Source organism: Cheilinus undulatus, unplaced genomic scaffold (genome assembly GCF_018320785.1).
Source record: "Cheilinus undulatus unplaced genomic scaffold, ASM1832078v1 Contig8, whole genome shotgun sequence".
Classification (NCBI taxonomy): Eukaryota; Metazoa; Chordata; class Actinopteri; order Labriformes; family Labridae; genus Cheilinus; species Cheilinus undulatus.
The window spans coordinates 7,501-30,514 of record NW_024571695.1 but is presented as its reverse complement, the minus strand read 5'-3'; the positions used below and the strand labels follow the sequence as shown (position 1 = coordinate 30,514).

The 23,014-nt window shown below is 43.0% G+C and overlaps 1 protein-coding gene across 1 annotated transcript in view; it reads left to right on the top strand.

Annotated features, from left to right (window-relative positions):
* LOC121506676 (alpha-1,3-mannosyl-glycoprotein 4-beta-N-acetylglucosaminyltransferase A-like) overlaps positions 1–23,014 on the top strand; it is a 35,727-nt gene that overhangs the window by 5,786 nt on the left and 6,927 nt on the right. Inside the window, exons 6-10 of the mRNA XM_041782517.1 lie at positions 3,585–3,631; positions 9,955–10,068; positions 13,073–13,148; positions 14,163–14,277; positions 19,570–19,700. Coding sequence (XP_041638451.1) covers positions 3,585–3,631; positions 9,955–10,068; positions 13,073–13,148; positions 14,163–14,277; positions 19,570–19,700 — 483 coding nt within the window. The remainder of the gene's footprint in view (positions 1–3,584; positions 3,632–9,954; positions 10,069–13,072; positions 13,149–14,162; positions 14,278–19,569; positions 19,701–23,014) is intronic.

Sequence of the window (23,014 nt, the reverse complement as noted above, 5' to 3'; positions counted from 1 at the left end):
GCAGCAGCACCTTCCCTTTAAACTTAAAGCACTTACAGTCGAAACCAGAAGTTTACATACACTATATAAAAAGGCACATAAACTTTTTTTTCTCACCGTCTAACATTAAATCAGATTAAACTTTTCCTGTTTTTGGTCAGTTAGGATTACCAAAATTATTTCTATTTGCTAAATGCCAGAATAATGAGAAAACGATTTTCTTAGACAATTTTTATTACTTTCTTTAAAGTCAGAAGTTTACATACACTAAGATTACTATGCCTTTAAACAATTTGAGAAAGCCCAGATGATGATGTCATGTCTTTGGAAGCCTCTGATAGGTTTATTGACAACATCTGAGTTAATTAGAGGCACACCTGTGGATGTATTTTAAGGCCCACCTGAAACACACTGCTTCTTTGTGTAACATCATGGGAAAATCAAAAGAAATCAGCCAAGATAGGAAGAGAATTGTGGACTTGCACAAGTCTAGTCCATCCTAGTTCATCTAGTGCATCTCAACCCAAGAACAAAAGCAAAAGACCTTGTGAAGATGCTGGCTGAAGCTGGTAAGAGTGTGTCATTATCAACAGTCAAACGAGTCCTGTACCCACATGGGCTGAAAGGCCACTCTCTCAGGAAGAAGCCATTACTCCAAAAGAAACATAAAAAAGCCAGATTACAGTTTGCAAATGCACACAGGGACAAAGACCTTCATTTCTGGAGACATGTTCTGTGGTCTGACGAAACTAAAATTGAACTTTTTGGCCATAATGACCATCGTTACATTTGGAGAAAAAAGGGGGAAGCTTGCAAGCCTGAGAACACCATCCCAACTGTGAAACATGGGGGTGGCAGCATCATGTTGTGGGGTTGTTTTGCTGCAGGAGGGACTGGTGCACTTCACAAAATAGATGGCATCATGAGGAAAGAACATTATGTGGAAATACTGAAGCAACATCTCAAGACATCAGCCAGGAAGTTAAAGCTTGGGCGCAAATGGGTTTTCCAAATGGACAATGACCCTAAGCATACTGCCAAACCGGTTACAAAGTGGCTTAAGGATAACAAAGTCAATGTTTTGGAGTGGCCATCACAAAGCCCTGATCTCAATCCCACTGAAAATTTATGGGCAGAGCTGAAAAGGCATGTGTGAGCAAGGCGGCCTACAAACTTGGCTCAGTTACACCAGTTCTGCCAGGAGGAATGGGCCAAAATTCCTGCAAACTATTGTGAGAAGCTTGTGGAAGCATATCCAAAACGTTTGACCCAAGTCATACAGTTTAAAGGCAATGCTACCAAATACTAATGAAATGTATGGAAACTTCTGACTCTCAAGAAAATAATAAAAAATTGTCTAAAAAATGATCTCTCTCATTATTCTGGCATTTAGCAAATAGAAATAATTTTGGTAATCCTAATTGACCAAAAACAGGAAAAGTTTAATCTGATTTAATGTTAGACGGTGAGAAAAAAAAGTTTATGTGCCTTTTTATATAGTGTATGTAAACATCTGGTTTCAACTGTAGATAGAAACGTATCAGACATTAATCATTATTCATTATTCACTTATCATTGATCATTAACCACCGATCATTAATCATTGATCATTAATCACTGATCATTGACCATTGACTTGTGCCCAGTGTTGGCCTGCTGATTGATCTTAAAACTGGTATCAGTTAGCCCTCGCTCCCTTGTCATTTTTATCTACATCTGTCCTTGTTTGTCCTGAAAACAGACATGCAGAAAGGTGTTAATAAAATAATCATTTTTCAATATTTTATTTTACTTTTGCTGCTTCAAATCTCTTCAACAACTTCAACCCTGACCACTAAAAAAAAAATTTCAAATTTAATGTTATACCCTTTTTATGCCAGTTATTGTACACCATGTCACTGGTAGTTTTTATGGTTAAAAACAACATAAAAACACCATATTTCCCACATAAAATGATCCAGAAATTTTTTTCCGATAAATAGAGTCTGGGCCATGCCAATGATGAGTAGTAAAATTGATTTTGATGCATTGAAATTTTTTCTGTAGTGCCAATTTCCATATTTTAGCTCCATCTGTCCTTGTTTGTCCAGAAAACGGACGTGCAGAAAGGTGTTAATAAAATACTCATTTTTCATTTTTCTTTTTAACTTTCACTGCTTCAGATCTCTTCAATAACTTCAACCCTGACTACTCAAAAATACAAAAAATTTAAAAAAAATTCAATGTTACACCCTTTTTATGCCGCTTATTGTACACTATGCCTATGACTTGGATTCAGTGAGCTTAGTGTCCATGCTTAGCAGTCACAAACACGCCAGTTTTACCATCCTTTTCTCAAGCCTGTCCTCTTTCAAATCACATGTGAGTGAATGCATTTGTTCATGTTAGGTTTATTTTATGTACAGGCATAAAAAATCAGAGGAAATATGTAGGATATGAATCACCAACACGCACATTTCCACCTCTAACCAAAATCTGACCATCATTACGCTCATTATGCGCATATACAAATGTACTGCATATTTGAGATATGATATATTCTCTCCTATTGATGGAAAGGACCCGTGCATCCTCATGCATGTCCATCCGCTTGCTGTGAAGTGAGGGCAAAGTTGAAATTGTCCAAATGTCCCCCTTTCTTAGTTCCAGACTGCAGAACTCAGAAGTAGCATTCTGACTGTAAACACTCCACTTACATGTCCGACTGTAAACATAGACGCAGATTCTCACCCAAGCACACACGTAGGAGCACACACACTTTTCCTCATACATGTAGCCCACTCTCAGACATCCATATCTAGTGGCACCAATTGTTTCATGTAATTCTGATGATGTTTAGTGGGTGAAATAGCGCTTCAAACACTCTGAGTCCATGGAAGGTAAACAATGTCTGCGTTACCTAAGGGGTTAAGATAAAAGCTCGCGCGATCTGCTGGATCAATGTGGGATGGTGAAATTTAGAGCCCTGGTGATCGACTGAGTGCAGTAAAACAGTTGTTATAAGTTGTTTTGCATCATGGGCGTTCTATGGGAAACACGTTTTGTTTTTGTTTTTGTTTTTTTGTTTGTTTTTTTTTTAAATATGAAGAAAAATAATAACTTTGGCCAAATTTGATGCCTCAATCTATAAAAATGTGACTCTCAACTCAAAAAAATGATGATAAAACAATGAATGTCCTCAAAATGGACATAGTAGTATCCGAGGGTTAAGTAGATCCATAAATCCTGATTAAAAGCCAAAGCAGAAAACACAGATGACCTGGAGCTAATCTGCAGTTAAAGTCTGCGGTGGAGTTCAGAATGCAGCCTGACAGGTTTACTCACTGATCCGTGGACTCATGGCTGATATGGGGAAGAGCAAACATTCTTTAATAATCCTCTAAAGCTCTTTCTTACCAGCCCAGTCCGACCCTGTTTGTTTAGGATCTTGTTTGTGAAGCTGCGGTCCTTTGAAGGCGTGCTGGGGAGGGAAAATCAGGACAACGGGGCCCAGTTTTTATGAAGCTGCCTCTTTTAACAGACCTGGTCAGGGTTTAGATCTGGTCAGGTTCTTGTTCAGGATGGTAACCCCCTACCGTCGCTGACTCTCTCCTCTCTCTCCACAGACGGACTCGGACTACATCAGCAGCGCAGCACAGACCATCAGCTCAAAGTGAGTTCCTCCATATGTCCCCCTTTATGGCCATTTCTCTGTCTCTGCGTACAGGTCAAGGGTCAGATGCTCCTGTACAGGTCAAGGGCCAGATGCTCATGTACAGGTCAAGGGTCAGATGCTCCTGTACAGGTCAAGGGTCAGATGCTCCTGTACAGGTCAAGGGTCAGATGCTCCTGTACAGGTCAAGGGTCAGATGCTCCTGTTCAGGTCAAGGGCCGGATGCTCCTGTACAGGTCAAGGGTCAGATGCTCCTGTACAGGTCAAGGGTCAGATGCTCCTGTACAGGTCAAGGGCCAGATGCTCCTGTTCAGGTCAAGGGCCAGATGCTCCTGTTCAGGTCAAGGGTCAGATGCTCCTGTACAGGTCAAGGGTCAGATGCTCCTGTACAGGTCAAGTCTCCTGTACAGGTCAAGGGTCAGATGCTCCTGTACAGGTCAAGGGTCAGATGCTCCTGTACAGGTCAAGGGCCAGATGCTCCTGTACAGGTCAAGGGTCAGATGCTCCTGTACAGGTCAAGGGCCAGATGCTCCTGTTCAGGTCAAGGGCCAGATGCTCCTGTACAGGTCAAGGGTCAGATGCTCCTGTACAGGTCAAGGGCCAGATGCTCCTGTACAGGTCAAGGGTCAGATGCTCCTGTACAGGTCAAGGGACAGATGCTCCTGTACAGGTCCTCTTTTATGGCCATTTCTCTGTGGCTCTCTCTGGTTTCCTGTTTCTGAGCCTGTCATGTTCCTGTGGTTTCAAGTTTTTAGAGGCGGGTTCAGGTGAAATCTTAGAATTGTATTCACACTTTATGAACAAGGACCGGTTTTTATTTGATCCTGAATCACAAAGAGGATCTGTTATAGAGAAGGGTGTCCCACCTTATTACGATTCAGACGTCATCCTTTCACCTTATCTCCACGTCTCATCAGACGTGGGAAATGTTCTTCTTTTTCAGAGCTGTCATCACATCAGCTTCCTCCAGCTTAAAACACCCCTAGAGAGTTCATCACGCCTTTTAACATCTGCAGATTTTGGCCGGAGAACGATGGAATAGATGTTGAGGAGCTCGAAAGGGTTGGATTTAGGGTTCTCGTAATTTGAGTTATTGGATCCTGTGTTTTTTTATTTGGAAGTGACAAAGAAAAGCTCTTCACAAAAGAAACAAAACACGCTCAGAGTTTAAGTAGACGCCTGTAGAGGAAAACTCTCCTGATGGTGGAAACTTCCAGATAATCCCACTGCTTTTCCATCTGCCAGAACCTTGAACCTAAAGGACACCATCTAAATGACTAACACAGGTAAATGCTCCTGTTAAGGTCAAGGGTCAGATGCTCTTATAAAGGTAAAGGGTCAGATGCTCCTGAACAGGTCAAGGGTCAGATGCTCCTGTAAAGGTCAAGGGTCAGATGCTCCTGTACAGATCAAGGGTCGGATGCTCCTGTACAGGTCAAGGGTCAGATGCTCCTGTACAGGTCAAGGGTCAAATGCTCCTGTAAAGGTCAAGGGTCAGATGCTCCTGTAAAGGTCAAGGGTCAGATGCTCCTGTACAGGTCAAGGGTCAGATGCTCCTGTTCAGGTCAAGGGCCAGATGCTCCTGTACAGGTCAAGGGTCACATGCTCCTGTACAGGTCAAGGGTCAGATGCTCTTGTAAAGTTGTTGATGAAGTCTGCATGTGGAGCCAGGGTTCCAGGCATCTGGTGTTTGAAGAGTGCCCTTGAGTCCAGCTGCATGTAAGGCAGCTGAAATCTAACCTTATTTGTCCAGAATTAGCCTTCCTTGGGCACCATAGCCACAATTTCAGGGTTGGACCAGAAGCCAATGGACACTGCTAAAGAACTGGGCACTCCTCAAAACCCTGCAGTCCCTGAGCAGCCTCCAGCTTCCACCCACAAATACATGGTCAGTCTCCTTCTTAGTGGCATAGTCAATGACATTTACATCTCTGGAACCATGATCCAGCCACTGTCATGCTCTGACTGCTGGCAAAGTCAAGGAGCGTTGAGGAGCTTTCATCTCATTGTCCAGGGCCAACACAGGCCTCGTAGCCCTCCCTGTCAGTGCCAGGGGCAGCAGTGAAGTTACCAAGAACATCCAAGGCATCACCCCTGGGGACAGGATCTCCTACCCAGACGAGTCTGGTGTGGAACGCTGCCTGTGCAGAGAGTTCGTTCACCCCTGTTGGAGCGTAGACCATAGTTGCCCCCTCCAGGTGTATCCGCCCACACTAGTCTCACCAGTGCCAGGGTGCCTCACTTCAGACACGGCAGCAATGGCGTTCCCAAGCTGAGCCAGCTCCCTCAACATCGCGGGTATACGAGGGTCCCTCTGAAGAACAGCCACATTCCAGACAGCAACTCGGAAAGCATGCCTGAAGTTGAGCTGAAAAACGTGAGAACTAGTCGACTTCAGCACTACACAGCAGAAAATAATGATAATAGTGTGAGCTTACCGTTTTATTCAGCCACAACAGCCCACAATGGACCTAGACCTCTGTCCCTCTAGTCAGTCCTGTTCCTTTGGTCCAGAAGGTCTGACGAGGCTTAGCCTAGTGGCGCTAAACTTTTGTTTGTATCACCATGAACAACTCACATTAAAACCATTTAAACTGTCCTCTTGCCCCACCGATGTAGGATCTTTAAGAAAAACGTGTGTGAAACTTTAGTGTTTCATGTTTTTACCTCCAGCTGAGCAGAAACTAAAACTTAGCCCACGGGACATGCACACATTTTCTAACTCAGGTGTCTCTAGGAGATGCGACCTGGTCTGACCTCTCCCTCTCTCCCTGTTTGTTACTAATGAAACTGAAAACGTGTACCAGCAGGGTAACAATCCTCTGAAGTAACAGTGACCGAACAGATCACAGTAACTGACACTCAACAGTTATTTAAGGTTTGAATGGTTACAGAGGGTCTGCTGGATGTAATCAGACTGGTGCTGGATCCTGTTTGAAAGGAGCCATGCTCGGCTGTTAAGGCCCTGTGGCGTTAACTAGAGCTCGTTAAGGTAAATCCTCTCTCTGCACACAGTTGTGTGATGAGCCCCCCCCACACACACACACACAGACACACACACACACACACACACACACACACTAAGACCAGCTCCTTTGGTTCTTTTTGTTGGTGGCGGCCTGAGGCAGACTCATCTTTCTGAGGAATGTGAATCGACTGTAGAGACTTCATTTACAGCTGACAGAAACCTGAAAGCTGCTCTGTATACAGCCTCACTGAAATGCATTCTGGGGGATTTACAGTAAGCACCAAGGGGGGTTTACAGGGCAGGAAGGTTTCAGGTTTGGTGAAGAGTCTCTTCCTGTGGTGAATTTTTACTGTAACCATAAAGATTCTCATTTTCTCTGACAGATAAAGGAGAACATTTGCTATGAAGAAAAGAAACAGTTTCAAATCAAAACACAGACAATGAGAAAGATTGTTGGAACACTCCATCAGCTTTGGTGGATGCTATTTATTTCCTTTTTTAACAGCTTGCTGCTCATTTACCATCAGGAACACAATCCTGGCTTTTTGAAGTGTCACAATGGGTTTCCACTTCCTGAGGGTGTCCCAGCTTCTCCAGGAAGATATCATTTGTTTGGCAGCAGGAGGTCTGGCTCAGAGGTTTAATCTGTAGAGCACTGGTTCTCAACTAGTAGAGAGGGGGCCTCATCAGACCCCCACAGCTTCCAGTCTAGCCCCTAAAAATGTTAAAGGTCAGACGATTTAAAGAGGAAAGAAACTACCCCTACCCCTACCCACAGCTATTCAAGCAACCTGAAACATCAGAGAGAAGAACAAGAGGAAGAACTGCAGTGTTGAATTACTATTACCCACCAGTCAGACTGTAGCTGTGTTAGCGTGCTAACAGAGTCAGACTGTAGCTGTGTTAGCGAGCTAACAGAGTCAGACTGTAGCTGTGTTAGCGTGCTAACAGAGTCAGACTGTAGCTGTGTTAGCGAGCTAACAGAGTCAGACTGTAGCTGTGTTAGCGTGCTAACAGAGTCAGACTGTAGCTGTGTTAGCGTGCTAACAGAGTCAGACTGTAGCTGTGTTGGCGTGCTAACAGGGTCAGACTGTAGCTGTGTTAGCGTGCTAACAGAGTCAGACTGTAGCTGTGTTGGCGTGCTAACAGAGTCAGACTGTAGCTGTGTTGGCGTGCTAACAGAGTCAGACTGTAGCTGTGTTAGCGTGCTAACAGAGTCAGACTGTAGCTGTGTTGGCGTGCTAACAGGGTCAGACAGTAGCTGTGTTAGCGTGCTAACAGAGTCAGACTGTAGCTGTGTTGGCGTGCTAACAGAGTCAGACTGTAGCTGTGTTAGCGTGCTAACAGAGTCAGACTGTAGCTGTGTTAGCGTGCTAACAGAGTCAGACTGTAGCTGTGTTAGCGTGCTAACAGAGTCAGACTGTAGCTGTGTTAGCGAGCTAACAGAGTCAGACTGTAGCTGTGTTAGCGTGCTAACAGAGTCAGACTGTAGCTGTGTTAGCGAGCTAACAGAGTCAGACTGTAGCTGTGTTAGCGTGCTAACAGAGTCAGACTGTAGCTGTGTTAGCGTGCTAACAGAGTCAGACTGTAGCTGTGTTGGCGTGCTAACAGAGTCAGACTGTAGCTGTGTTAGCGTGCTAACAGAGTCAGACTGTAGCTGTGTTAGCGTGCTAACAGAGTCAGACTGTAGCTGTGTTGGCGTGCTAACAGGGTCAGACTGTAGCTGTGTTAGCGTGCTAACAGAGTCAGACTGTAGCTGTGTTGGCGTGCTAACAGAGTCAGACTGTAGCTGTGTTGGCGTGCTAACAGAGTCAGACTGTAGCTGTGTTAGCGTGCTAACAGAGTCAGACTGTAGCTGTGTTGGCGTGCTAACAGGGTCAGACAGTAGCTGTGTTAGCGTGCTAACAGAGTCAGACTGTAGCTGTGTTGGCGTGCTAACAGAGTTAGACTGTAGCTGTGTTAGCGTGCTAACAGAGTCAGACTGTAGCTGTGTTAGCGTGCTAACAGAGTCAGACTGTAGCTGTGTTAGCGTGCTAACAGAGTCAGACTGTAGCTGTGTTAGCGTGCTAACAGAGTCAGACTGTAGCTGTGTTGGCGTGCTAACAGAGTCAGACTGTAGCTGTGTTAGCGTGCTAACAGAGTCAGACTGTAGCTGTGTTAGCGTGCTAACAGAGTCAGACTGTAGCTGTGTTGGCGTGCTAACAGAGTCAGACTGTAGCTGTGTTGGCGTGCTAACAGAGTCAGACTGTAGCTGTGTTGGCGTGCTAACAGAGTCAGACTGTAGCTGTGTTAGCGTGCTAACAGAGTCAGACTGTAGCTGTGTTGGCGTGCTAACAGGGTCAGACTGTAGCTGTGTTGGCGTGCTAACAGAGTCAGACTGTAGCTGTGTTAGCGTGCTAACAGAGTCAGACTGTAGCTGTGTTAGCGTGCTAACAGAGTCAGACTGTAGCTGTGTTAGCGTGCTAACAGAGTCAGACTGTAGCTGTGTTGGCGTGCTAACAGGGTCAGACTGTAGCTGTGTTGGCGTGCTAACAGAGTCAGACTGTAGCTGTGTTGGCGTGCTAACAGGGTCAGACTGTAGCTGTGTTGGCGTGCTAACAGAGTCAGACTGTAGCTGTGTTGGCGTGCTAACAGGGTCAGACTGTAGCTGTGTTGGCGTGCTAACAGGGTCAGACTGTAGCTGTGTTGGCGTGCTAACAGAGTCAGACTGTAGCTGTGTTAGCGTGCTAACAGAGTCAGACTGTAGCTGTGTTGGCGTGCTAACAGAGTCAGACTGTAGCTGTGTTGGCGTGCTAACAGAGTCAGACTGTAGCTGTGTTGGCGTGCTAACAGAGTCAGACTGTAGCTGTGTTGGCGTGCTAACAGAGTCAGACTGTAGCTGTGTTGGCGTGCTAACAGAGTCAGACTGTAGCTGTGTTGGCGTGCTAACAGAGTCAGACTGTAGCTGTGTTGGCGTGCTAACAGAGTCAGACTGTAGCTGTGTTGGCGTGCTAACAGAGTCAGACTGTAGCTGTGTTGGCGTGCTAACAGAGTCAGACTGTAGCTGTGTTGGCGTGCTAACAGAGTCAGACTGTAGCTGTGTTGGCGTGCTAACAGGGTCAGACTGTAGCTGTGTTGGCGTGCTAACAGAGTCAGACTGTAGCTGTGTTGGCGTGCTAACAGAGTCAGACTGTAGCTGTGTTGGCGTGCTAACAGGGTCAGACTGTAGCTGTGTTGGCGTGCTAACAGAGTCAGACTGTAGCTGTGTTGGCGTGCTAACAGAGTCAGACTGTAGCTGTGTTGGCATGCTAACGTGAATTCTAAGTTTTTGTGTGGTTTTCTCAAAGTTTCCCTGTTTTTTGTGTTTCCTTTGCAGTTTTCCTAAAGAGGTTCAGTCGGGGTTGTTGGAGGTCGTCTCCCCGTCGCAGTTCTACTACCCAGACTTCAGCGGTCTCTCAGAAACCTTTGGAGACGCCAAGGACCGGGTTAAGTACGTTGGCCTTCTTGTTGTCTTTTGACCTGCAGTGAGTTTCTAGCTTCAATCATCTTTAAAGGTTTTTGTTTGTCTGGGATGAGCTTCTGGTGGTGGCCCTGGTTACTGTGGTGGGCTAACGGCATAAAATCATATCTGCCTCAGGAATGAAGTCAACGAGATGATTCAGTTTACAGATGTTAGTGATTCAGTTTTCAGATGTTATTGATTCAGTTTACAGACCTTAATGATTCAGTTTACAGATGTTATTGATTCAGTTTTCAGACGTTATTGATTCAGTTTTCAGATGTTATTGATTCAGTTTTCAGATGTTTTGATTCAGTTTTCAGATGTTATTGATTCAGTTTTCAGATGTTATTGATTCAGTTTTCAGATGTTTTGATTCAGTTTTCAGATGTTATTGATTCAGTTTTCAGATGTTATTGATTCAGTTTTCAGATGTTATTGATTCAGTTTTCAGACGTTATTGATTCAGTTTTCAGACGTTATTGATTCAGTTTACTGATGTTATTGATTCAGTTTACAGATGTTATTGATTCAGTTTTCAGACGTTATTGATTCAGTTTTCAGATGTTATTGATTCAGTTTTCAGATGTTTTGATTCAGTTTTCAGATGTTATTGATTCAGTTTACAGACCTTAATGATTCAGTTTACAGATGTTATTGATTCAGTTTTCAGATGTTATTGATTCAGTTTACAGATGTTAGTGATTCAGTTTACAGATGTTATTGATTCAGTTTTCAGATGTTATTGATTGTTTTCAGATGTTAGTGATTCAGTTTTCAGATGTTATTGATTCAGTTTTTAGGCGTTATTGATTGTTTTCAGATGTTATTGGTTCAGTTTTCAAATGTTATTGATTGTTTTCAGATGTTATTGATTCAGTTTTCAGATGTTATTGATTGTTTTCAGATGTTATTGATTCAGTTTTCAGATGTTATTGATTCAGTTTTCAGATGTTATTGATTCAGTGGTCAGATGTTATTGATTCAGTTTTCAGATGTTATTGATTCAGTTTTCAGATGTTATTGATTCAGTTTTCAGATGTTATTGATTCAGTTTTCAGAAGTTATTGTTTGTTTTCAGATGTTATTGATTCAGTTTTCAGACGTTATTGATTGTTTTCAGAAGTTATTGATTGTTTTCAAATGTTATTGATTGTTTTCAGATGTTATTGATTCAGTTTTCAGGTGTTATTGATTCAGTTTTCAGATGTTATTGATTCAGTTTGAAGATGTTATTGATTCAGTTTGAAGATGTTATTGATTGTTTTCAGATGTTATTGATTGTTTTCAAATGTTATTCATTGTTTTCAGATGTTATTGATTGTTTTCAGATGTTATTGATTCAGTTTTCAGATGTTATTGATTCAGTTTTCAGATGTTATTGATTCAGTTTCCAGACATTATTGATTCAGTTTTCAGATGTTATTGATTCAGTTTTCAGATGTTATTGATTGTTTTCAGATGTTATTGATTCAGTTTTCAGATGTTATTGATTCAGTTTTCAGATGTTATTGATTCAGTTCTCAGATGTTATTGATTCAGTTTTCAGATGTTATTGATTGTTTTCAAATGTTATTGATTGTTTTCAGACGTTATTGATTCAGTTTTCAGACGTTATTGATTCAGTTTTCAGACATTATTGATTCAGTTTTCAGATGTTATTGATTCAGTTTTCAGACGTTATTGATTCAGTTTTCAGATGTTAGTGATTCAGTTTTCAGATGTTATTGATTGTTTTCAGATGTTAGTGATTCAGTTTTCAGATGTTATTGATTCAGTTTTTAGGCGTTATTGATTGTTTTCAGATGTTAGTGATTCAGTTTTCAGATGTTATTGATTCAGTTTTTAGGCGTTATTGATTGTTTTCAGATGTTATTGATTCAGTTTTCAGATGTTATTGATTGTTTTCAGATGTTAGTGATTCAGTTTTCAGATGTTATTGATTCAGTTTTTAGGCGTTATTGATTGTTTTCAGATGTTATTGGTTCAGTTTTCAAATGTTATTGATTGTTTTCAGATGTTATTGATTCAGTTTTCAGATGTTATTGATTGTTTTCAGATGTTATTGATTCAGTTTTCAGATGTTATTGATTCAGTGGTCAGATGTTATTGATTCAGTTTTCAGATGTTATTGATTCAGTTTTCAGATGTTATTGATTCAGTTTTCAGATGTTATTGATTCAGTTTTCAGATGTTATTGATTCAGTTTTCAGATGTTTGTGATTCAGTTTTCAGATGTTATTGATTCAGTTTTCAGATGTTATTGATTCAGTTTTCAGACGTTATTGATTCAGTTTTCAGATGTTATTGATTCAGTTTTCAGACGTTATTGATTCAGTTTTCAGATGTTATTGATTCAGTTTTCAGATGTTATTGATTCAGTTTTCAGATGTTACTGATTCAGTTTTCAGATGTTAGTGATTGTTTTCAAATGTTCTTGATTGTTTTCAGATGTTATTGATTGTTTTCAGACGTTATTGATTCAGTTTTCAGACGTTAGTGATTCAGTTTTCAGACATTATTGATTGTTTTCAGACATTATTGATTCAGTTTTCAGATGTTATTGATTGTTTTCAGATGTTATTGATTGTTTTCAGACGTTATTGATTCAGTTTTCAGACGTTATTGATTCAGTTTTCAGATGTTATTGATTGTTTTCAGACGTTATTGATTCAGTTTTCAGATGTTAGTGATTCAGTTTTCAGACATTATTGATTGTTTTCAGACATTATTGATTCAGTTTTCAGATGTTATTGATTGTTTTCAGATGTTATTGATTGTTTTCAGACATTATTGATTCAGTTTTCAGATGTTATTGATTGTTTTCAAATGTTATTCATTGTTTTCAGATGTTATTGATTGTTTTCAGATGTTTTTGATTCAGTTTTCAGATGTTATTGATTGTTTTCAAATGTTATTGATTGTTTTCAGACATTATTGATTGTTTTCAGACATTATTGATTCAGTTTTCAGATGTTATTGATTCTGTTTTCAGATGGAGAACCAAACAGAACCTGGACTTCAGTTTCCTCATGTTCTATGCTCAGGATAAAGGAACATACTACGTTCAGGTATGTTTCTAAAGGCACACTGGAGTGGAGGGTTTTGTTGACTTTTTAATTTGCCACTAATGGGACAAAAAATTAACTTTGCAAAGCAGATGGATACGGATGTTTCCTTGTTTTTCTCTGGTGAATCCATCGCTCAAAGCTCCCATCTGAACCATTTGGGCCCGGTTAGAAAGTGACAGGACCAATCAGCTATGAGGGGCGGTACTTTCAGGCAAGGCAGTGTCGTGACGTAAACAAGCAGCAGTGAGAGCTGGTGCAGTTATGGAGGAAGAGATTAGCATGGATGCTGCTAAAGCGCTAGTTTTATCAGAACTTGACCACATTTCTGTTTTAAAAGAAGAACAAAGAACAGCAGTGAGTTGTTTTCTTTTCAGAAACGACAAAAGTCGAGTACTGACATGTCTATAGTCGCCATGTTTCGCATTATTCCTCAGTAGCAGCTACGTCACGTGTTTTGTTGCTCTGATTGGCCCGTAGAGATGTGACAGACAGAACGTTCACCCAATCACCCTCCGAGGATTTTTCAAAGCCTCTGCCTTTTCTCAAATGTTTCCTGTTGAAGCTTTGGTGTGTCAGGTTAAAAAAGGACATGGAGAGGTAAAAACCACATTTAAAAGAGGAACTACTGAGGAAATTATCGGGAAAAAATATTTAAAAGTCATGGAGGAAAATGTTGTTTTTCTACTGTTGGAATTAAATAAAGATAAAAATATAAAAGAGTCTCCCTGTGATGATGATGATGTTGTCCTCCAAACATGATGAGGGTCAGGTTCAGTTTTCCTCTGAGTGTCTTCAGAGAGCACTCATCTGTTTATCTGTCAGCTCCTTCTCTTGTTCTATCATCGAGTTTGATTTTTGATTTTAATACAGTAAAGAGAGGAATCCTGAACGTTTACCCTGAAATATGAACTCAGATCAGCTGATCCAGGTTTGATCCGTCTGTCACACAGAGATGCTGGCAGTTAAACACAGGCTTGTAGTTTTTAACGTGAGACTTTTTGGCTCCATTTACAGTTGGAGGACGACGTTGTGGCGGCAGCAGACTACTTTAGCACCATGAAGAGCTTTGCTGACCAGGAAGCTTCTAAGGGGTGGCTCTACCTGGAGTTCTCCACGCTGGGATTCATAGGTTGGTGTCTGACCGGGTTTCAGTGAATCTGTTCTCTAGTGTTTCCTGTTCCTAAGTTACCAACGTTTACTCACTGCAGCGCTGCTTCTCCCGTGTCTTTGAGTCTGCGTGCTTTCATAGTTAAACTAGCACAGACGCTGCCACATCTCCATGGACGGGACAGGGTTGACAATGTTTCTCAACCCGTGTAAGGTCATGGCCGTTTCTGTGAGAACGTCGTCCGTTGTCATTTATGCCAGTAACAAACCTTGGCTCTCTAAATGTGTGAACCACTCAGTCACACAGAGGAACATCAGCTTCATCCTGGGAGACGATGGATAGAGACTTACGACAACAGGTAAGAAGAGCAGAAACCTGCTGACCTCAGACTTCCAGGCATGGTGCCCAGCTGAACGACAGCAACAAAAAGAGGCTCCCCGGCGGTCAATCTCCCCGACATGTTGGATATATTAAAAAACATTTAAAATTCACCTTGAAAAGCAGGACGGGGTACGGGAAGAAAGACTAGGGAAAAATCGCACCAAACCGCAGAAACACAAGATAAACCTGAGGGAAAAGACGACAACGGCGAGAGCGCCAACAACAGTTCTGAGTATGAGGATACTGAGGCGATGAAAGCTAGCATCATTGAGGAGATTCAAACGTCACGGCGGGTCAGGGTAAAGAAGGACTTCACTGAAACGAGGGATCTGTTGAGAAAAGAACTGGTGGATTTTAGAGAAGAAATAGGTCAGATATTAAATGTAGTTGCCACTGACTTAGAAGAAATCAGCCAGAGGGTCGAGGGAACGGAACCGTGGAGATGAAGACCAGAGAGGCGTTGTCACACACGCTGCAGAAGAAAGTTCAAGCCCATCTAACCGACCTGGAGGCCCGCTCGCGGCGAAACAACCTCCGCATCCACGGAGCTCCTGAGGGGCTGGAAGGAGAATATGTTGAGGATTTTGATGAAAAGTTGATCCGAGCCCAGCTGTCCTTCCCGAACAACAAACTCGGCATTCAGCGGTGCCACCGGTCACTCGGGTCCAAACCCCCGGCTCTAACCCGAGGTCAGTGTTGGCGTATCTCCAAGACTACAAACTAAAGAGCTCACCCTCTTCTCCGCTTGGAAAAAGGTTTACTACGAGGGAAAGAGAGTGTTTTTCAGGCGGGACTTCCCCACGGAGATCGTCATGAATAGAAAGGCTTACTACACAATCAGAAAGACGCTTCAGGAAAAAGGGCTCCATTTCCAGACGCTCTACCCCCGTCTGCTAAAGAGAGGGCTAGTCATGGACGGTGCTGGAGGGGGGACCCGCACCAGAGCCGCACCCTCATCAGGAGTAAGGCAGCCTCCCTGGGCGGGGCCGAGACACGCGGGTGAGGAACATCCGCAACAAAACTAAAAGCCTTCAGACGCACTGAAGACGCCCAGTAAAGCTGTCACTGTGAGACTGAGCATCCCTCAGGAGAAACCTGTAAGTGCTGAACACCAGCGTTAGCAATCTGCCATGACTGTGAATGTCAAACTGACCACGCCCCTAGGAGCGAACGCCATCCGTATGGCACTGCTCTCATTATCACGTGTACGAGACTCATGTCCACAGAGGTGGGGTCCCTATAGGGGGATATCACCCCCCCTTTACCATGAGCTTGAGTTTAGGCTTCAGAAATGGAAATGTGGTCATGTTTCTAGCAGACAGGTGTTTTATGTTTGACAGTCTTTTCTTGTTTCTAAAATATGCTTTTCCAAGAATATAAAGTTATTACCCTAAATGTGAACAGCTGCAGAATCCTATAAAAACAAGTGATCACGAAAATGAAACAAGAAAACAAGATAAACTACTCCTGCAGGAGGCACACCTGTCAAATCCTGAACAGGAGAAACTAAAGAGGTCATGAGCACTCACACCCTTCACAGGAAGGAGTCGTACTGGAGGAGTGGACATTTGAATTTCTAATCCATTAAATTTCCATTTCTCCTCCCAAATGAAGGATAAAGAAGGACGCTGCATACTAGTAAAGGGTTTCATTGATCACAAAGACATCCCTTTATTGAATGTCTATAGACCACCTGGAACCCTGAACACTTACTAAAGAAGATTTTTGGTCCATGGAATCATCCGGGGTCTTGGTTTGTGGAGACGCGAACATCTAACCACGCCTCAAATAAAACAAAAAGATCCGCTCTGCAGAAATAAACCTCTGAAAACACTGATGAGAGACATCAGCATCATCCTCAGCTGGTAAACTGAAGGACGACTCTTTCTTCATGCTAAACAGACACAGGACCAGAACATGTGACGAAGGAGTGAGAGACGTTTCTGACCCTGCTGGGGTTTATTTAGTCATTCTAGGCAGTAAACCTAAGACAACCCTACGGAGACTGAACACAGGTCCATGTCACAAATATGTGAAAAAGAAGTTAAAGAATATTTAGTCTTCAGTGACAGTGGATCAGTGTCCCCATGCTCGCTGTGGGACGCTGCAGAAGTCCTGAGAGGTCCACCTATAACCTGGTGGTCCCAGAAAGAGAGGCAATGACGAACAAACAAAAGATTTAAGATTGAAGTTAAAGAGGTTGGAGAATAAACGCATGGAAAAGACAGTCGTACTGTTAGAGAGATTCTCTATACAAAAACAATCGTAAATGATTTACTGGAAATCAGGAAGACAAAAGAGCAAAATTAAACTCAACTTTTATGAGAGCGGCCAAAAATCCAAAAAGTTACCAGCATGGAGAATAAGAAAGCAACACGCTGAAGGATGAATCCCTAAAACTTCACCATGATCTAGAAAACAGACACCAACTACACATTTCTACGTCTAACCTCAGACCCTCCTCTCATCTTTAGACGAACTTCCTGTAGCTGCAGGACAGAGTAAGCTAACTCAGACAGATAAGGCTGTTTTAAATCTGAGGCAGATAAAATACCAGGGGCTGAAGGCAGACCCTCAGAGAAATACTGATACCTTCACTGAAGAGTTGTTGTAATCGTGTTCAGGGCGGGGTGAAGCCGTGATCTCAGACTGGACTGGCTCTCAGACCCATGTCAGGATCAGACTACGGACTGTCTGCATCTATAACAGAACCGAACCCCAGACTTCATGGACATGGATCAAACACAGGACAATGACGGCCCCGCCCCTTAAGAACAAGATGAAAACCAGAGACACGGAGTCAGCAGCTATTAGCTGAGACGGCGAGACGGCGATCTGCTGGGATTCTTTACATCTGACCCTCAAACCATTGGGATTGAACTCAGAGGTCGTAGGATGTCTGAAATCTTTCTACTGCCCCCTACAGGAAGAATCCAAATAAATGTGGATCTAAAACAGTTTCTCTTGACGGGGCTTGTAGACGGGGACGCCCCCTCAGTCTTTACTGAACCTTTGCTCCAGGCTGTCAGAGACCAGAAACGTCAGGAAGGGTCAACACCAAGTCTGAGCATATGCAGATGATATTCTTTTAACTCTTACCTGCCCTGAGTTATCCTGAGGTATCATCCCTACTAAAGATTCTGGGTCGTACAGATTAAACCTACAGAAAACACAGACTTGAATTTTCAACTACCACCCTGGAGAGAGTACAGGTTAGGGTTCGGGTTCGGGTCCAGACTTTGTCAATGAAGAGGAATAATAATCTTATTAGAGGCTTAAGGGTCCAGATAAGTAAAGATCTGTCAACAGGGTTATTCTCTCATTACAGCAGAGATTAAAGCAGACCCAAACAGCTGGTCTCTACCACCAAAGTCCATGTTTAACAGAACAGAAGCTGTAAAAATGAATGAACTGCTCTTTCTCTGTCAATCACTGCCGGTAGCCACACCCCCTCAGCAATTTACCCAATAGAACAGAGTTATTTCATCCTTAATTTGGGAAGGGAAAAAACAAGGATAAAGTTTCAGATATTACACCTTCTAGAGTCGGGGGGGGGGGGGGTCACCACCACCCCGCCTAGAGGACTCTTACAGAGCGGCACAATGGCGTGATTTATTCTGACGTTATGTAATCGCTGTGATGGAAGACGGCAGAGCAAAGCCAAATAAACATCGGCCTTTTAAGGAGATAGAAAACTTCTAAGGAAACACTTAGACCTGGGTAACCGTCCCACTCAACATCTGCAAGAAAACAAGAATTCATTCCTGCTCTACCAGAGAACAGGATTAAAGACTGGAGATCAGGACTCTCCTCATCTTCAGTCAGTACCGCAGTAACGGGGTGTGGTCCTTTCAAAAACTTTAACCTCCAGAAATGTGACTTTTTCAGATTCCTCCAGAATTATTTCGACAAAAATATAAAGTCCACAGCAGAGAGAGGGTTAAGCCTGATGTTTGTGGAAGCTTACAAAAGTAAGAATCTCAAATCTACCCGTCCTTACAGAAGGAAGAGGTCACTCCACTCTGAAAAACAGGATGGGAAAGAGGAGCGAGGATGACTGGTTCAACTTCTTCCACCTCCAGCTCGGTCTGTGGAGAGAATCTGCTCAGAAAAACTTCCTTAGATATTCAACTCCAAAGATTAAAGAGTCCAGACGATCAGAGCTGAGGAGGATGTGAGGGCATAAATCTGTGGGACATTTCCATATTTGTTGGGACGTCCTGTGCTTTCAACATTTTGGAAAAATGTTCCAGAAGAGAGAAGATCAATGTTTGGCTCAGATGTGGTTTTATCTTTCAGTTTGCTGTGTTCAGGTGTTCCACCTGTAAGCTGAAAGAGAAGAGACAGACTTTTATAAATGTTCTGAACCAGCAGCCTCACCTATGGCAGAATGGAAGCAGATCATTATTGACCTCCTCTCTGAGATAAACGTGAAAGACACTGGGATCAGATGTGAGCCTGAGAGGAGGGAGGAGCCTGTTTAGTCACAGATGTCATTCTGTCATCTTCAGAACTGTTTTCTTCTGTTTTTGGTTACAGCTGCAGAGGATATGATTTAACACGAGGCTCAGAAATACTGCCGAGATCTCTGACTGTGCATTAAAACCAGGAATTATTGTTTGTCAAACCTGTAATGACCCTTTCTGCCTTCCGTACGCCTGGCTCTGAGTGTTAAACCCATTCCTTTGGCCTGTCTGACTCCGACCTCTCCATCAACTCCACACTTCTAGAGTCGTTTGGAAGTCCCCGTTTTAGTAAAGCTGTGACTGCAGACAGAGGTTTTTACTGATGTGCTCCAGAACAATCCCTGTTTTCATTCAGAACTCTAAAGGTGTGCACAGCTCCTCCCACAGGTGGAGCCTCTCTGTATTTTCATCAGAGATGATTGATTGATTATTAAAGTGAAAACCACCATGTGGCGTTCTCTTACAGGAAAACTGTTCCGGACCCGAGACCTCCCCATGATCGCCGAGTTCTTCCTGATGTTCCACAGAGACAAACCCATCGACTGGCTGCTGGACCACATCCTGTGGGTCAGAGTCTGTAACCCAGAGAAGGACTCAGTAAGTCTCCTCCTCCAGGACTCTAAAATCCTTAAACAGGTCAAAGGAAGGCAGCACTGACCTGGGTTAGGGTCCGAGAGTCCAGGTGAAGGTCAGGGAGTCCAGGTTAAGGTCAGGGAGTCCAGGTGAAGGTCAGGGAGTCCAGGTGAAGGTCAGGGAGTCCAGGTGAAGGTCAGGGAGTCCAGGTGAAGATCAGGGAGTCCAGGTTAAGGTCAGGGAGTCCAGGTGAAGGTCAGGGAGTCCAGGTTAAGGTCAGGGAGTCCAGGTGAAGGTCAGGGAGTCCAGGTGAAGGTCAGGGAGTCCAGGTGAAGGTCAGGGAGTCCAGGTGAAGGTCAGGGAGTCCAGGTGAAGATCAGGGAGTCCAGGTGAAGGTCAGGGAGTCCAGTTGAAGGTCAGGGAGTCCAGGTGAAGGTCAGAGAGTCCAGGTGAAGGTCAGGGAGTCCAGGAAAAGGTTTAGAGAGTCCAGGTAAAGGTCAGGGAGTCCAGGTGAAGGACAGAGAGTCCAGTTAAAGGTCGGGGAGTCCAGGTGAAGGTCAGAGAGTCCAGGTGAAGGTCAGAGTCCAGGTAAAGGTCCGAGAGTTCAGGCAAAGGTCAGAGAGTCCTGCTTAAAGGTCAGATTGTCTAGGTGAAAGGTCAGAGAGTCAGAGAGAAATATGGCTGAAAAACCCTTATTTTAACCTCAGTCTGAAACGCCTCATTTTCGCTGCTGTCTCTTTAACCCCCCACCCCCCACCCCCCGGACCTGCTTTCCTCCGATTGGCCGTTTTTCCGGAGGCTGGCTGGCAGCAGGACTCAATGTTTTGTGCCCGCCCCCTCCGATGTGGCTGTGTTGTTATGCTAGTTGTAAACTTTGAATGAACCGGTCCGACTGAGTCAAATATGGCGAATTTTGATATCCGTCCGTACGTGTTAGACCCGGAGTCTGATCCTGATAGTTTGGAGAGAGAGGGGGAAGAAAACCAGCGGCAGTGGAGGATGGAGCAGGACGTATCTGTTTGGTAAGTTTTAACTACTGTGTTACTGAATGGCTAAATGGCTAAGAGGCCTTGTAGGGGCGGTCTGTTCCGCTTTGCCGGCAGCACAGACGAACCAGTCAGGAGATCCTATTGCAATGACCTCATCAGTTCGCTCCGTCGAAATCTTGTCTTGGAAAGATCTCAGATTCCCAATGAACCGTTTTCACCAGTTTACACTCTTATTCCAGGATTTCTGTTTGCCGTAACCTCGTAGCCTAATGACCTAGTTAATTACTTTCTATCATTAATGAAGCTTGTGTATTTTCTAAAGGTACTAGAAAGCATACTAGTTTGACACAATATGTTTTATATAGCCTAGGTCCAGCTATCTGTTTTTATATTTATATATTGTGCACTTTTCCTTTGCAAACTTGGGACCAAGTAAAAATAATATACAAGAACATTATTCAGTGTGGTGAGGGAATATCATTTGTTCCACGGTGTTGAATTAGAAATGTTCCTTGTATGCGCCACTCGCAAAAAAAACGCAATCCTACTCACAAAGTTTGAGTGACAGTAAGTGCACGGCTGCGCTGGGTAGTATTGGCGGTGTATGGCCCTATCAGCTGTTGCAAATAAATCATGCCTTGGCCACTGAAACAGTAATGTCATACAAAAAATCATCAGAAAATGATAAAGACCTTGGCGATCTCGGCTCAGTCTTTCCCTGTGAAATGCGGCACGGATTATTGCTCCTAAATCGACTTGGTCTCTCAGGAAGGGAGCTTCCTCTTTTTTCTTTTGGGGGGGTATCTTCAGATCCGGCTTCTTGTAATAAACCTGCCCTGGAGCAGGTTTAAGTTTATTGATATGTTGCTATAGTGATTTAGCCTTACCTGCTTCGAGGCACCGAACAAGCCTGACATGACATCAGGTTATCCTGAAATTATCCAGCTAACTGAGTTAGCCAGGTACGAGGAACGGGGCCCTGGACTGTCTATCTTCTTGTTGTCATAGATTGCGAGATATGTTGTTTGTTTTGTTGTTTAATTGTTTGTTTGTTATGTTGTTTAATTATTTGTTTGTTTGTTATGTTGTTTAATTGTTTGTTTGTTTGTTATGTTGTTTGTTTGTTTGTTTGTTATGTTGTTTGTTTGTTATGTTGTTTAATTGTTTGTTTGTTATGTTGTTTGTTTGTTTGTTTGTTATGTTGTTTGTTTGTTTGTTTGTTATGTTGTTTGTTTGTTATGTTGTTTAATTGTTTGTTCGTTAAGTTGTTTGTTTTTAATGTTGTTTGTTTGTTATGTTGTTTGTTTGTTATGTTGTTTAATTGTTTGTTATGTTGTTTAATTGTTTGTTATGTTGTTTGTTTGTTATGTTGTTTAATTGTTTGTTATGTTGTTTAATTGTTTGTTATGTTGTTTGTTATGTTGTTTAATTGTTTGTTATGTTGTTTGTTTGTTATGTTGTTTAATTGTTTGTTATGTTGTTTAATTGTTTGTTATGTTGTTTAATTGTTTGTTATGTTGTTTAATTGTTTGTTATGTTGTTTAATTGTGAAATAACTCTACAATTCAAAGATAAAACTCAAGAGTGCATCTTTCCTGCTGCTAACTGCTCTGGTTGCCCGGCAACAGAAAGTGTGCTGAGCCGTCCTGACAGGACAGTGTTGAACATGCAGGTTCCCAGCGGTGCTGGGTAGGGCCCATCTGAGGAGACGGCTCATGTAGATGTCACTAAGGGATGGAGAAGTGGAGCCTACCATCTGAAGGACTCTGTTTTCTGCTGCTTCACTACCAGACTGTGCAGCTGTATGTCAGGATCTTGCAGCACTAGAAAATCCTCAGAAGATCGGTGAAAAGCTGTGACCTTCTCAGGGTCCTGGTGGGCTTTTTCTGGTCAGATGAATAGTGTTTAGATCCAGCTCCAGTCCTCTGATAGGTGCAGTCAAGGTGTTAATGCCATAGACATGCTCCTCCTGCTCTCCATCCACCCCTACTCCTTTGTGTTTTCCTGTTTCCTGAAATAAATTATTGCTTCTCTGGTTTTCTCCGTGTTGAGCTGAAGGTTGTTGTTTTTGAACCAAACTGAGGACATGTCCTCCTCTCTGTTGGCTTCCTCGTTTGAAATCAGACCAACTGTGGCTGTGTCTTCATGAAGCTTCATGGAGATCCTGATCTCCTTTCCACCGTCCCACAGTGAAGGTAGAAATACGTGAAACTGGTTTACTGGCCATGGTATTACTGGGTTTGATGGGCCAGCCAACAGGTCTGACCTGAACCCCATAGAAGATCTCTGGATGATGAGAGACTCCAGACTCAACAATCCAGACCAGCTGAAGTCTGCCATCAGAGAACC